At 43.6% G+C, this 15,808-nt stretch overlaps 1 protein-coding gene across 1 annotated transcript in view; it reads right to left on the bottom strand.

Annotated features, from left to right (window-relative positions):
- Ctss (cathepsin S) overlaps positions 1–15,808 on the bottom strand; it is a 29,306-nt gene that overhangs the window by 5,233 nt on the left and 8,265 nt on the right. Inside the window, exons 3-7 of the mRNA XM_034500881.2 lie at positions 11,667–11,789; positions 8,263–8,412; positions 5,807–6,037; positions 4,328–4,493; positions 1,377–1,479 (exon numbers count right to left, since the gene is read on the bottom strand). Of these exons, the coding sequence (XP_034356772.1) occupies positions 1,377–1,479; positions 4,328–4,493; positions 5,807–6,037; positions 8,263–8,412; positions 11,667–11,789 (773 nt within the window). The remainder of the gene's footprint in view (positions 1–1,376; positions 1,480–4,327; positions 4,494–5,806; positions 6,038–8,262; positions 8,413–11,666; positions 11,790–15,808) is intronic.

Here is a 15,808-nt window from a genome sequence, read left to right as displayed (position 1 = left end):
GTCCCACACACCACGCACTTTCACATACACAGTAATAAATACAATATAAAAAGTAAAGAGCATCTGTTCTGAGGCTCAAGCAATGGTTTAGGCAAGAGCTGTCTGAAATAGAATCAGAAAGCATAGAAAAGAGGCAGGCTCCAAGACAACTTTAGATAGAAATTCTTCTTGATTTGTAACTTAATTGTCCCTGGAAAAGGTCTAGGAGGCTGGTCTAGTATACTGAGCCCTCAATACCATACTATCTGTTGGGTAACGATGTTATGTGATATGATTTACAGATATGGAAAATTCTGGAAGGAACAGTATGGTGGAGGGAGAACTGAATTCTTTGGCTACACTGAGTTTGGAGAAAGTAAATTGGCAGAGTGACTATGACCAGGTGAGGGTGAAGTTGTGGAGCAATGCTACAGGTAGCAGAAGATATCTAAAAGCCTTCATCATACAAGTTATGGTAAAATCATGACTAGAATGATGTAGAAAAAAAAACAAGTAATCATTTGGGCCCCTGGGGCAGTAGGGAATACCCATTCTGGGTCTCACTATAGGCACAGCTTTCCTGAGAGGGCCTGGAAGGGCTGCGGGTGTGGTTCAGAGGAAGAGTTTAAGGAGCATGTGCATGGCCCAGGGCTTAATCCCTAAGCCTGCCACATGAAATTCACCTGCCATGAAGGTTCTACAGAGCATAAAAGGAGCAGGCAAGGAATGGTGAGAAATGCAAAGTAATTCCAACACTTGGGAGGCAGAGAAAAAGGATGGCTGTAAGTTCAAGGCCAGCCTGGAACACATAGTGACTTCTGGGCAAGCTAGGAGTCATAGCAAGACCCTACCTCACAACATCAATGATATGAAATAAAATAAAATATTAAGAAAGTTACTATAGAAAACAAAAATGAAGATCGGTGTCTTAGTCCTATTGCTGTGAAGAGATACCATGATCACAGCAACTCTTATAAAGGAGAACATTTAATCGGGGCTGGCTCACAGCTTCAGACCATCAGTCCATCAGCAGCATGGCAGCAAGCATAGGGCTGGAGCAACACCTGAGAGCTACACATCCTGATCTGCAAGTGGCTAGGGAGGTCAGGGGAAGGGGACTGGTCTTGGAAACCTTAAAGCTACCTGTCCTACTCACTTTAATCCTCCTCAAGCAGGGCCACTCCCGGATGACTAAGCATTCAAATGAGCCTATGAAGGCCATTCTCATCCAAACCACCATGGTGGGGCAGTGAGTAATTTCCCAAGGGGCTTTGTAAGAAGCTACAAATGCACATCCTTGTTGCTGTGGTGACCAGCATCCTAACAGCAAGAGTATATTTGCTGATGTGCCCTCCGGTCCTGACAATAAAGCCAACACTGGTGTGCTAATGTATTACCTGTTTTTCACAAGCCAGTAGTCTTTCCCATCAAGAGTCCCATAGCCAACCACGAGAACACCATGATTCACATTCCCAGTACAGGAGGGGTCATCATAGACACCTGAGAATAAAACACAGATGGGAAAAAGGCAAGGGCTGCAGGATAATAAAACATACTTGGAGATATGACAAGGTGACTTAGACATGTAATTGTTTCACATCAATACTCTGTCAGTTTCCCTGACAAGTTTGAGATTGACCCTGACATCTATTATACATATCCGCCACGTCTTCTAATTCTCTTAATTTATGTACAATTGGTTGCATTTTTTGTATAAATTCATAAATTGTTTTGTCCACTTTGAGCCTTTTCTAAATGAAATGTTCCTTAGTGCATATTGTATCTTTCTGCTGTACATAATGCAGAGTTCTGTATTTAGTGAGCACTGGGGGACCGTGTTACTGAGCTTGGTATGATGGTTGTGCTTGTACGGTTCTAAGTGTCAACCTTAAAGAAGTATTATCTTCACAAGCCAGGGTCTCACATAACTCACCTAGACTGGCCCCAAACTTGATATGTTTTCAAAGATGACCTTGAGCTTCTGATCTTCTTGCCTCCACTTCCCAAGAGTTGAGATGACAGGTTTGTACACCATGCTCAATATCTTTGTGCTGGAGACTGAACCCAGGGCTCCATGTACGGTGGGCAAACATTTTTCTACCTGAGCCACTCCCCATTCCTCTGTGTGTGTGTGTGTGTGTGTGTGTGTGTGTGTGTGTGTGTGTAGCCAAATAGTGTTCCTTGTTGTATATGTGTCTTTTCTTTATCCACTCAGAAGTAGATGGGTACTTAGGTACTTAGGTTATGGAAAATGATTCTGCAATGAACTCGAGAGATGTCCTTTCAGAACATTGATTTAATTTCTTTGGGATATATTCCTGGTAGTAGAGTTGCTGGGTCAAACGGTAGTTCTATTTTTTTTACTTTTTGAGGGGAATTTCTATACCATTTTCCTAAAAGGCTGTACTAATTGACAGTCTTACCATCAGTGTGCAAAGGTTCCTGTGTCATCAGCATTTAGTTATCATCCATCTTTATGTTTGTTTGAGACCTGGTCTTGCTATGTAGCCCTGGCTGGTTGGGAATTCACTCACTATATACTCAAAGCATCAGTAAGCTTTTTGTTGACTCGACACAAGCCAGATTATTGAGAAAATGCCTTCATCAGATTGGCCTGTGGGGCATTTTCTTGATTAATGATTGATGTGGGAGTGGGTGCCACCCTGGGGTAAGTGGTCCTGGGTGGAATAAGAAAGCAAATGGAGCAAGGCAGTAAGCAACAGTCTGCCATGGTCTCAGCCTCAGTTCCTGATTGGCTTCCCTTGATGATGGACTGTAAACTGTCCTGCAAATAAACATTCCTTCCCAGTGGGCCGGTGGTGGCTCGGCCCTTCAGGCATCCGCGGGTCTCTCTTGTGCATGTGTTCAAATCCCGCCCGCTTCCTCCCACATCTCGTGGGGAAAAAATAAAAATAAAAATAAACATTCCTTCCCAATTTGTTTTTGTCTGTGTTTTAACCTAATAAGGACAGCCAGGCTGGCTTCAGACTTGAGGTAATCCTCCTGCCTCTGCCTCTCAAGCACTAGAATTACAAACATATGATAACATGCCTGGTTGCATTGTCGTCTTCTTCTCTTCAAGATTTATTTTTATTTTATGTATATGAGTACAGTGTCGCTGTCTTCAAATACACCAGAAGGAAGTAGACATCGGATCTCAGTACAGATGATTGTGAGTCACCACGTGGTTGCTGGGAACTGAACTCAGGACCTCTGGAAGAAGTCAGTGCTCTTATCTGCTGGACCATCTCTCCAGCCCCTGGCTGTGTTCTTGATACAGGGAGTTGCCATTCTGTTTTGTTGGTCTGTTTTACTGCCGACACCATGTTTTTTGGCTGCTGTAACTCAGGAATGCACTCTCAAGTTAGATATTGTGATGCCTCTTGCCTTGCTCATTTTGTCAAAATGGCTTTGGCGATTGAGGGTTTTCATGGTTTCATGCACTCCTTAGGATTAGTCTGCCTAGTTTTGTGAGAACGATCTTACTAATATTTGACTTCATTCTGTGAACAGAGGATACAGCGAAGGCTTTCACCGCTCTCCTCGCCTCTCTCTACAGCACAGAAGCGCTCTCTGGATGAATTTATTATTAGCCCCCCTTCACAGCTGGAAGTGGAATTGCTTTCTTGATGTTTAGTTTATATAATGCACTCTTCGTGGTTTTAAAAAACACAAAAATGAAAACCTGAGTCTTTTTCCTTGTTTGTTTTGGCCTTTTGATAAGAGTAGCCTAAGCAGGTATCAACTTTCTCCCCCCTCCCCCCTGCTCCCACCTCCTGCCCCCACTCCCACCTCTACCCCAGCCTCCAGAATACTAGCGTTATAGACAGGACCACCGCACATACATAATCATCCTATATGAACTATGGAGCTGGCTACATGGTTTTGGGGGCCCATGCTTTTAACCCTTGCCTCACCACTTCAGGCTGAGTGACTTAGTCAGGTTAACCTTAACCTTCTTTTTCTTCTTTAATTTTGGTTTTAGATTTATTTTTATTATTTTATGTGTGGTAGTGTTTTGCCTGGATGTGCACCACAAGCCTGCCTGGTGCCTGAGGAGGTGATGAGCCTCCACGTGGGAGCTGGGAATCAAACCTGGGTCCTTTGTGACAACAAGTACTCTTAACCACCGAGTCACCTCTCCAGACTCAAGGCAGATTAACTTTTCCATGGAGGATTCGAGTGTAAATTGGGGTTACTGTGTGGATGAAACAGAGACCGCTACACAAGGAACTTAATGTAGTAATGCTGATAAATCTTAACCAGTAGGATTCACCGGTTAGAACAGGTACCAGATGCTCCATCTATATTAAGGGTAGCAAATAAGAGGCTGGCGCCTCCTTTTTACCACTTTTGTAGAAGAAGAAGGAGGATTGGCTGGCGTCAATGCCCACAGAGACAGGCCCTTTAGTGGCCACTGCTTCCTTCAGGGCTTCTTCATCCCCAAAGGGGAGCTCAGTGTACCTTGAACACGTGGCAGCTCGATTTTTTGAGTCATAGTGACACTTTTCATCCTACAAAAACAAAAAACAAACAACAACAACAACAAAAAACCACCCATAAAGTCTACTTCAACTTCCTGAGTCTTAAATATGATACCCCACCTACCCCCACTTGACCATGATTACCTCACCTTTTTCATGTCTATGACTATGATCCCCTACTCTCTGTCCCTCTGTCCCTCCTGTCTTTCTCCTTTTGTTCTGGATTTTCCTGTTTGTAAACAGTGACTCAAGCTGGGCATGGTGGCCTGGATTTATAATCCAAGCCCTTGGGCCAGCTGGAGCTGTGAGGCAGCACTCAGGAGACAGCACTAGGGAGGCAGAGGCAGGGGAACGTCTGAGAGTTCAGGGTCAGTCTGATCTACATAGTGACTCCAGGCCACCCACAGCTACACAGTGTAACTACATCTTAAAAGCAAAAGATAAGACAGACAAAACCCAGAAGTTACAGATGGATGTTTGTTGACTATATGACTGTTTCCTCCTAAAAATAACAGAAAAAGAAGCTGAAAGAAATAAACCAAAGCGATACTGCTTAAGGTAGGTTGTGTTCGAGTGATAACTACTTAAAGTGTGAGTTTATTGCATTTATTCACATGAGCATGGAGGTCAGAAGAGCATGACTTACAGGACTTGGTACTTTCCCTGGGATCGGTGATTAAACTCAGGTCATCAAGCTTGACCACAAGTGCTTTTACCTAATGAACCATCTTGTCAGCCCTTGTGTGATAATTTTCTTTCTTTCTTTCTTTCTTTCTTTCTTTCTTTCTTTCTTTCTTTCTTTTTTTCTTCCTTTCTTTTTTCTTTTCTTTCTTTCTTTTTTTTCTTATGTTACTTAACAGAATTTGAAAAGAAAAGAAAAGAAAAGAAAAGAAATCTTGTAAACAAGATAAGATCATTGAGCCCTGAAGTGAAACTATCACTGGGCACTGAGGGTTGCAGGACTGCAAAGCTAAATATCAGATAATACACAGGAGGCATTGTTACCATGGTTTCTTTAAGCCTATATTTAAATATGAATGACGCTTGTTTGAAATATTTTCTGTGTAGGGAGTGGTGGCAAATCCTATAATTCAACATTTGGAAGGCAGGAGGAACAGGACCTCAGAGCCTCCTTAGCTATGCTGTGAGTTCGAGACCAGCCTGAGACTCTGTAACAAACAGCAAAACCCCAAACCCCAAGGCTAGATTAAGACAGTCACTGCATTTCAAAGAAAATTCTTGACATGGAGGAGCTGCTGATGGGGCTCTAGAAGGGGCCACACAGTGCTTTGGTGGTGCCAGTGTGGGGAGGAACGGAATCACAGGGGACAAACGTGACGCACCTTGGCTTTGTAGGGATAGGAAGCTTCTGACTCGATGCCTCCGTTATCGATGATGTACTGGAATGCTTCAGTCATAAAGCCACCCCCGCAGCCTTTATTCCCGTACTTTGCTTCGTTAGAGCAATCCACTAGGTTCTGAGCACTGAGGGACACCAGCTTCCCTGTTTTCAGCTTCAGCTGCCCTTCAAGGGCCCCCACGGCACTGAAAGCCCAGCAGGCACCACAAGAACCCTGAAACAGAGAAGAATAGATCTGGAATCAGTATGGCTTCCGCTGTGCAGAAGACAGCTCCGCCTCTGTCAGGAAGAGCTCTCTCTCCTCTGAGACCTCTTCTCTTAGACAGTTGGAAAGCAAATGGTCTCCAGGCAAGAACCAGAGCAGCAGGTCATAGCAGGCATTTTGAATTCACTGATCATGCACACTGAACATGTGCAAAGTTCCAACCATCTTCCCCTAAATGGAAGACAGATGCCACAGGGTTAGTTAGGACTCAAACAGCTGAGGTGCCTATTTAACATACCAAAGCGGACCTGGCCACCAGGTTCTCCCAGCATCCCTCAGTCCCAACCATTACTGGGTATGGCTTACATACCCTGCCCCAGCCCAGGCGCTGCTCTGCCCTTCCCCAGTTGTTCTTTCTCCCCTATATAATCCAGCCATTTTGGTTACCAGGCTCTTTTCTTCTGTCCTTTACTCTCCTGGCTCTCTCCTCTCTCCTTTTCTCTCTCCTCTCCTCACATGGGACCGTTCATGGTCATGTTCACTCTGGACTCTCCCAAATGTCCCTGCCTGTGGCTATGTTCTCCCTTTTATCTACAATAAACCTCCTCCTCCTCCACACTTAGGATCAGTTATGTTCTTTCCTTTTTCTTTCTTCCTTTTCTCTCTCTCTCTTTCTCCCTTCCTTCCTTCCTTTCTTTTTCATTCAACAGGAAAGTGATTTTTGAGAGAGAGAGAGAATAACTCAGGGCCAACTGAGCCAGCCAGAAAGGACAGAGAGGCACGTTCTTTCTATGCTGTGTCCTAAGGGCACATTGACCCTCTTGTCAAAGAACAGCGCCTGAGTGCACAGACTGAGCACAGTGCCACCAGGGCACACTGCGAATGGTTTGTTCGCCAGGGTTAATGCTACATATCCCAGATGACACTGCACAAGGACTGCAAGGCTCAGTAGCCTGGAAAACCTGCAAAGCAGCTACCTGAGAGGTGGTAAAGAGGTGTGCTCAGGAGGCTTATACCAAGTGCAGTAGACAAGACTGGACCAGAGGCCAAGGCTCGTCTGGGATGAGGCCCTTCCTTTCCACTCCTTATGAAGCCGGCTGTCTAGAGATGAGATGTCAGGCAGATTTCTAGAATGTTCATCCGGTGGTTTCTCCAGTCACCACCTCTCAGAATAAAATGCAACTTAAAGATTCCATTCTTGTGGCTGATGGCTCAGAGTACCTGCTGCTCTTGCAGAGGACCAAGTTTTGGTGCCCAATACCTACACGGAGGCTCACAACCTTCTGTAACCTCAGTTCTAGGGATCTGATGCCCTCTTCTGACCTCTGCAGGCATTCCATGCATGTGGTGCAAGCTAGCAAACACACACACACACACACACACAGCCAAAACACATGTATGCATAAAATAAATAAATCTAAAAGTTTTAAAAAGATTTGGTTCCTGTTTCTGCTGATTGACATTCGTGACAAGCATTCTCAAACTCCAGTGTTGCTGTCTCAAAATAATGTCTGATGCAAAAAGCTTTAACCATTGGGTAGCCATTTTCAGACATTATTATCATAGAATAAGAAAAAGAAAGACTCGTTTTGTTACTCTTTATTTATATATAAGTATGTGTGCATGTACGTGCAGGCACCCACAGCGGCCAGTAGAGGTTGTTGGAGCCCTTGAAGCTGGATTTACAAGCAGTTGTGCATTCCTTGTTATGGGTGCTGGGACCCAAACTTAGGTCTTCTGGAGGAAGAACAGCAGGTGCTCTCAGCCAGCATGGCTGTAGCACATGCCTTTAATCCCAACACTTGGGAGTCAGAGGTAGGCAGATCATAGATCTGGCCAGCCTGGTCTACAGAGTGAATTCCAGGCTACACAGAGAAACCCTGTCTTAAAGACAGACAGAGAGAGACAGAGACAGAAAATTTTGCAGGCTAAGTATGCAAATCACATACTTGATGAAGGGCTAAGATCCACAATACGGAGGGAGGAGGGAACTTAGTTTGGTCACACTGTGAGTTTGAGGCCAGCCTGGGCTATGTATATAAGCCGAAATAAGTCATAAGTAAAACTAAACAAAAACAAATAACAACAAACCCCTTAGGATGTAGTTGGGCAGATGGGAATAACAAAGCAGCCAGGAAGTGACCACAGGACTGTGAGACTCATTGCCAGAGCGTGCAGAGAGACAGGAAGAAAGCCCTCAGACAGTGTGCACAGGCTGGGCAGGTGACACTAACCTGGTATTTCACGTCAGTGACGCATCCCTTCTCTCGCCAGTCCACAGAGTCAGGCAATGTCTGGTTAGAGCTTGACTTAAGAGTGCCAGTTTTCAGAGGCTTGCTTGGAATTCTTAGAGAGCCCATCTGACGCATGATCTCTTCAGGGGTCTAAAAAGCAAGTAAACATCATCTCTCACTGACAGCCTTTAATTTTTCCTTCCTTCCTCCCTCCCTTCCTCCTTTCCTTTCTCCCTTTCTTGTGCATATGTTTTTTTTTTTTTTTAAGATTTATTTATTTTGTATATTTATATGAGTACACTGTAGCTGCCTTCAGCCACACCAGAAGAGGGCATTAGATCTCATTACAGATGGTTGTGGAAGTCAGAAAACAACTTGCAGGAATCAGTTTGCTCCTCCATCTATCATGTTGGTCCCAGGGATTGAACTCAGGTTGTCAGGCTTAGCAGCAAGGGCCTTTACCTGGTGAGCTATTTCACTGGTTGGCTCCCATCTGTCTTTCTCTCTCTTTCTCTCTCTCTCTTACTAAGAACTATAAACGTGAATATATTTTAAAACTAAGAAAAATGAGTGACAGTTGTACCCACGTAATTATAAGTTGACTTCGAGGTGAACTATCTGTCTGTGGGAGCTGTCTGAAGTGACTGTAGGAGTTGTCTGAGGTGACTGAGGATGCTGTCTGAGGTGACTGTGGGTGCTGACTGAGGTAACTCTCTGTGGGAGGTATCTGAGGTGACTATTTGTGGGAGCTGTCTGAGGTGACTATTTGTGGGAGCTGTCTGAGGTGACTATTTGTGGGAGCTGTCTGTGGTGACTGTCTGTGGGAGCTGTCTGAGATGACTGTGGGTACTGACTGAGATGAACTCTGTGTGTCTCTTTAATCTTGCACTTTTCATTAGCAACATAGTTTAAACAGAGGGAAGAAAAAATAGAACATGGTAAAAACTAGAAGTTACAGACTTTTGATTGAAAGAAAGGCAGACTCTTACAAAGCAAGCTTGTATGGCAAGTACAGCTTCTTCCCCTCAGAGAACTATAGAGGGTATTGTTACATTTAAGTAGAAACTGGTTTCTAAGGATGGTCCTTTTCCAAACCCACTAGAATTATTTTTCCTTATTATTTTTAGTTTTTTTTCTCTCTCTCTCTCTCTCTCTCTCTCTCTCTCTCTCTCTCTCTCTCTCTCTGTGTGTGTGTGTGTGTGTGTGCGCGCGCACGCGCGCGTGCACGCACACGTGCATTGTAAACCTGGACCTGGGTATATAGAGTCTCCTGTGTCAGTTTGATCTACACTGGCTGCCAGCAAGCTGCCAGGATATCCTTGTCTCCACACTCCTGCTCAGCCTGGGCCATTTCCCCATGCCTGGATTTTGTCTTTATTTTTAAAGTAATGTGATTCTTGTTTTGTTTTTGTTTTTCAAGACAGCATAGCCCTGGCTGTCCTGGAACTCACTCTGTAGACCAGGCTGGCCTCAAACTCAGAAATCCACCTGCCTCTGCCTCCCAAGTGCTGGGATTAAAGGCATGCGCCACCACTGCCCGGCAAGTAATGTGATTCTTAATTTTGGTGACATTATATATTTTTGGTTGTGTAGATCAGAACTCAAAAACCAACGAGGAGGACTTGGGATGCAACTGGCAGAGACCATTCAGTATGCATAGACCTCTCTAGGAACACATACAAAAGACAGACCAAGAGTCCACATGTTCCCAGTAAGAAAGGAGATGGGCTGTATCCACCTGCCAATGTCCACTTAGGCAAATATAGTTACTTAACAATAAAGACTTAAAAAGTGCTTTTTAAAATTTATTTTAAAATATGAGAACAATACTATTTTATAAATTTAATTTCCTGAAAAGAAGGGATTTGGTAGGTGGGATATGGTGGTCAGACCTGTGATCCCTGGCATTCTGGAGGTAAAGGTAGGAGAAAAAGGTCATTCTCAGTTACATGAACTGTTCCGGCCATTGTGTCCGAGACAAAGTCAGACAGGAAGGAGAGGAGAGGGGAGAGGGGAGGGTTTTGTTTTTTGTTTTATGTTTTTTTTTTTTTTTTTTTTTTTTTTTTTTAAGAAATTGGCCAAAGTAGGACTAAATAAGAATTTCTCACTGTCTTGATTTATTTAACATGTGGGCATCCTCACACCACTGCACACATGGTGGTCAATGGATACTCTGAGGAAGTCCGTTCTTGCATCACATGAGGCTGAGGGGTCAGACTCAGGCCGCAAGCTGATCCACATCTTTCCTTTCCTTTTAAAAAATATTTATTTATTTTTGTATATTGGTGTTTTGTCTGCATTTATATCTGCATACCAGCAGAGGAGCCCGTGGGATTACAGACAGTTGTGAGCTATCACATGGGTGCTGGGAACAGAAATCAGGACCTCTGCAAGAGCAGCCAGAACTATTAACCTTTGAGTCATCCCCCAGGCTCCTTTCTTTTTCTAAACAAGGAATTTGTCTACTGATTCTTAGGCCCCTAAGTTTTGCTGCTTTTTAGCTTTGTGGACCTATAAGTCCACTTACGTCTCTGTTTAAGGTGGAAGTGGAGCTAGAGATCAAACCAAGGGCTCTGGGAGACAAGTACTCTGCCCCTGACCCATATTCCAGCCCTGGCTACACAGTTTCCTTTGCTTTTGTTGTTGACATCACAGTGTACCTTCAAATTACTTTTGATGACACAAAAATTATGCTTGTCTGTGGGGCAGTGGACTGTGCCACCAGACAGAAAACCTGGTAAGGACGAGCTGATTCAGGAACCCTGTCAAATCTCATAATTGAGAATGGTAGGGGTTTAAATCTACTCCTGACCAGGTTCCTGTCCTGGAACATGTGACTATGACACCCCATTATGAGTACTGTGACAATCAGTCATGAAGGGACAACACCTTAAGTCCTTCTACATGCACATGAGGCATCCCTAACATCTCAGACCAAGCCAATAGAAAGCATTTGCCTTTAGATCCCAACCTACCTCAAATGTTTATAAGGCCCTATCCATAAGGAATAAAGTGCAGGAGCCATTTCACCAAAGATCTTCTGAGAACACCTGTCAAATCGGGCAGTAACACTCCAGGGAAGAGTATTGTCTCCTGAGGCTTTCATCTAGACCTCGACCTGGCCCAACAGCTGGGTGCTTGAGCCTACCACAGTCACTCCCTGCTCCATGGCCTCCACCTTGGCCCCTATCCATCTGCTGTCACCAACTCCAGGACAGTGGTGACTGTGGAAGAGGCCCAGCAATCTGCCTTGCTCCAGATTCCCCTTGGAGAGCTGCACCTCCAAGGGGAATCTTGTGCCACTCCGGCTGGTCCAGCGCTCCAAAGATCCCTGAGGACAGCACCCTGTATGCAGCCTGGCACTTGCCCACTGGTGAAATAAGGATTGCTTGTGGTTTACCTACCATGTCTCCCATATTGTTCATGCCCACATCGTATGTATGCATGCCCATAGAATATTCCAGATTGTGAATCGTGATAAACTTCAGATTTTTTTCCCAGATGAGACGTCGTGCTGCTTCTTCATTCTGAAACAGAAGGAAAAGGAATGTGAGTAAACTTACTGACTTCAGTACCCGCTCCCTCGTGTGTGTGTGTGTGTGTGTGTGTGTGTGTGTGTGTGTGTGTGTGTGTGTGTGAGCATGTGGACACAGGTATCCACAGAGGCCAGAAGAGCCCGTGGAACTAGGTGGTCTGTGAGCCACCCAAACCTGAGTCTTCTGCAAGAGCAGTAGGTGCTCTTAACTGCTGAGCCATCTCTCTAGTGCCCCAAATAGTATTCTACTAAATGTGGATCTGTCTAAAAATATACACAAATGAATACATACCAAATAACTGCTAAGATCACATTTTAATTAAAATTTTAGAATTTTAATAAAAAAATTAAAATGTTTTTAATTTTTAGATACTTATTAATATATGATATACACAATAAATTTCCTTCTCTTTTTTTCTTTGTTGTGTGTTGTGGATAGCCCTGGCTTTGTATTTTGATACTTTGATACTAGTTCCCCTTTCCTGTGAAGGGCTGCAGAGGAGGTGTGAGTCATTACACAGGTGAATTCTAGTGAACCTTCTGCCCATCTTAATTTGTAAAATAAAGGCTGGAGCCAGTGATTGGGCAGAAGAAGGGGAGGTGGAGAAATAAAGGTTGGTGGAAGAGAGCAGAGGGGAGGACTGGAGGAAGACAATGGAGGAGGAAGATGATGAAGAAGAGGACAACTGGGAAGCAGGAGGTAGAAGGACAGACGCAGGGTCTGGAAAATCTTCATGTTATAAGGGTCTCATAGCTGGGGAACAGAGTAGTGTAGGGTTCTCTGCCCAGTCTAGGCTTACAGAATATATTCATAATTACTGAGTTGTGTTTTCATTGACCATTCATATTTGAGTTGGAGATTTAAATATCTCCCAATACAGTTGTGAATTTGATTCTTGAAACTCCAAATATTAGAAGCTTGTGTTTGATGCATTTCCCTTATAGACAATAAGCTCTAATCTTTCTAGATCTTTCTTTCTTTCTTCCTTTCTTTCACAGACATAGTCTTGTTATATAGCCTTGGCTGTCCTAATACCTCATCCTGTAGCTGAGGCTGGCCTCAAACTCACAGCAATCCCCCTACCTCAGGTCCTGCATATTCCTCCCACCTAGCTATGTAGATATCCATAAGATTCTTTCTCATTCCTGAATGAGAAATTCAGCTAACTATAAATTTTTGCTTCTTTGGCTACTTGATGTTGTTTTTTTTTTCATTTTCTTTTGATACTCATTTGTCCTCATTTAGGGTATCTGGTTCTATGATGAAACACCATGACCAAAACAACACGGGAAGGAAAGGGTTTATTTGGTTTGAGCTTCCCTATCATTGTCCATCACTGAAGGGAAAGTCAGGACAGAAACTCAAACAGGGCAGGAACATGGAGGCAGGAACTGATGCAGAGGCTACTACAGTCCAGTGATGGCACTGCCCACAATGCACTGGGCCCTCCCCATCAACCACTAATTAAGAAAATGCACTGTGGGCTTGATTGCAGCCTAATTTTATGGAGGAATTTTCTCAGTTGAGGCTCCCTCCTCTCCGACGGATGTAGCTTGTGTCACCTTGACATAAAACTAACCAGCACACCATTAGAGCAAATCAGAATTTTAACTATTGTACTTCTAACTTTCATTTTGATTTTTTTTTTTTTTTTTTTGAGACAGGGTCTCATGTAGTTCAGGCTGCCCTTGAAACTATGATCCTTCTGCTTCCCCCACCTGAGTGCTGATATGACTGGCTGCATGTCTAAATCCTCCTGTTGCTGCTGCTGATAATCCGTATACTTGCCCGGATTGCCCTGCGTGCCTCAGACTTGCTATGTAGCTCAAGCTGGCAACTGTCCGCACCCTCTTATGCCTCCGACTCTGCGCTGGGATTATATGGGTATTTTACCACACCAGGCTCTAGTGCTCTTCTTAACTGTGCTCACTAGCTTTTGTGATTTTCTTTTCCTTAAAAGTCTTACAGCTTCCTCATGTGTGTCTGGATGTGGGTTTTTACACATTTTTTTCTTCAGCTTGGTTTGATGACTTGGGAACCCTTCTATAACTGAAAATTCCCAGCAGTATCTTTTGGTGTGTTATTTCTCCACAATTCCATCTAACTTTCTTCTTCACATTACCTGGGTCACTTGGACTCCCAAGTCTCCAGTTTTTGTTTGCATAGACTCTTCTCCATTTTATTTTTGTACAGTGCTTTCTGTGTGGATGTCTCAGTACTATTTTCAAGATTATTGATTTAGGGATGGAGGGTGGCTCAGTGGTTAAGAACACCTATTCTTGCAGAGGGCTTCTAGTACCCACATGGTAGCTCACTGTGACTCTAGTTCCTGGGGATCCAATGTCTCTTCTGGGCTCCACAGGCTCCTGCATGCATGTAGTGCAATACATTCACACACACACACACACACACACACACACACACACACACACATATGTAAACTTTTAAAAAATGGTTGTTGATTCAATAACTTTTTTGAGCAATTCCGACTTATTTTAGTTTACATTGATATGGTTGCTCTTTCTTTCTATACTCTTTTGTTTTAGTTTTTGATTTCTAGCTTATGACAGGTTCCACATAGCTGGGGCTGGCCTTATATTTACTGTGGATGGCTCTCTCTTGTGCCTCTGCCTCTACCTGCCAAGTGCTCATATTACAGGTGTGTGCTACCATGCCTGGCAGAAGACAATCATTTGGGTTCTGCTATTTTAATATTATGTAGAATTCATTATGAGATTGACTATTGATTTTCTTGTCCTCCTGGAGATGCACTTACACAGAATATAATATACACAATATACTCAGTGCCTCCATTAATAGCTGACACCTTTCAAGGTCAACCAAGTCAGAATCAGGCCCAGTGAGCAGTCTGGACAGAGGCCTGCTCCCTGTGGACAAGGTTTGTAATATTCCTAATGATGGACGGAATGGCGCATGGTGAACACATCCCAAACTCTAGAGGAGGAAAGTGGGATAAGAGAAAGTAAATCTAAATAAACTGAAGGAAAGAAAAATGAATAAGTTAATTTGGAGATTAGTTATTAAGGTAGAATACTTGTTAAAAGTTGTGTTTATGAGCTGGGGAGATGGCTCAGTCAGTAAGTCCTTTTTGCTGAAGCAGGAGAACCTAGCTTTATATCCACAACACCCACAGGAGAACCTAGCTTTATATCCACAACACCCACAGGAGAACCTAGCTTTATATCCACAGTACCCACACATATGCATAAAAAATACATTCCATCAAGGAAGTGAAGGCTAAGGGCAACTGTCTGTGAGGAAACCTTGAGGGATTAGATACCAGGCTTCTCAAGAATGCAAACATCCTTGGATGCTCAAATTCCTTAGGTGGCATAAGCTGAATGTAATGGCTTGCACGCAGAGGATGCAGCAGGAGGATGTCTGAGAGTTCACAATCATCCAGACTTCACAGTGAGTATTACACCAGCTTAAGATACACATTGAGGGTGCTGGAGAGATGGTTCAGTGGTTAAGAGCACTGATTGCTCTTCCAGAGGAACTAGGTTCTATTCCCAGCACCCACATGGCAACTCACAACCATTTGTAACTCCAGTTCCAGGGGACCTGATGTCATTTTCTAACCTCTGTGGGTACCACATTGTACAGAGCCATAAATGCAGTCAAAACAGTTATTGCACAGAGTAAAAATAAAATAATTCACAAAATATATACAGTGATGCCCTATCTCCAAAAATCATCAAAAATTGAAGTATTTTTATATAATTTACCTACCTATATGCATAAATACACCTACACTTCAATTTATTTATAGACCACATAGTATAATATGGTTGCTATATTGTTTTGTGTAGGGGATGTTAAGAAAAAGAAAACAGTCCAGTCTATGTGGCGAGAGAGAGAGAGAGAGAGAGAGAGAGAGAGAGAGAGAGAGAGCTAGCTCAGAGTTTAAAAGCACATACTGCTCTCGCAACGGACACCTGTTCTGTTCTGTTCTGTTCTGTTCTGTTCTGTTCTGTTCTGTTCTGTTG

This window comes from Arvicanthis niloticus, chromosome 4 (assembly GCF_011762505.2).
Source record: "Arvicanthis niloticus isolate mArvNil1 chromosome 4, mArvNil1.pat.X, whole genome shotgun sequence".
Classification (NCBI taxonomy): domain Eukaryota; kingdom Metazoa; phylum Chordata; class Mammalia; order Rodentia; family Muridae; genus Arvicanthis; species Arvicanthis niloticus.
Note: the sequence above shows the minus strand (reverse complement) of the source record. Positions and strands in the feature narration are given on the sequence as shown.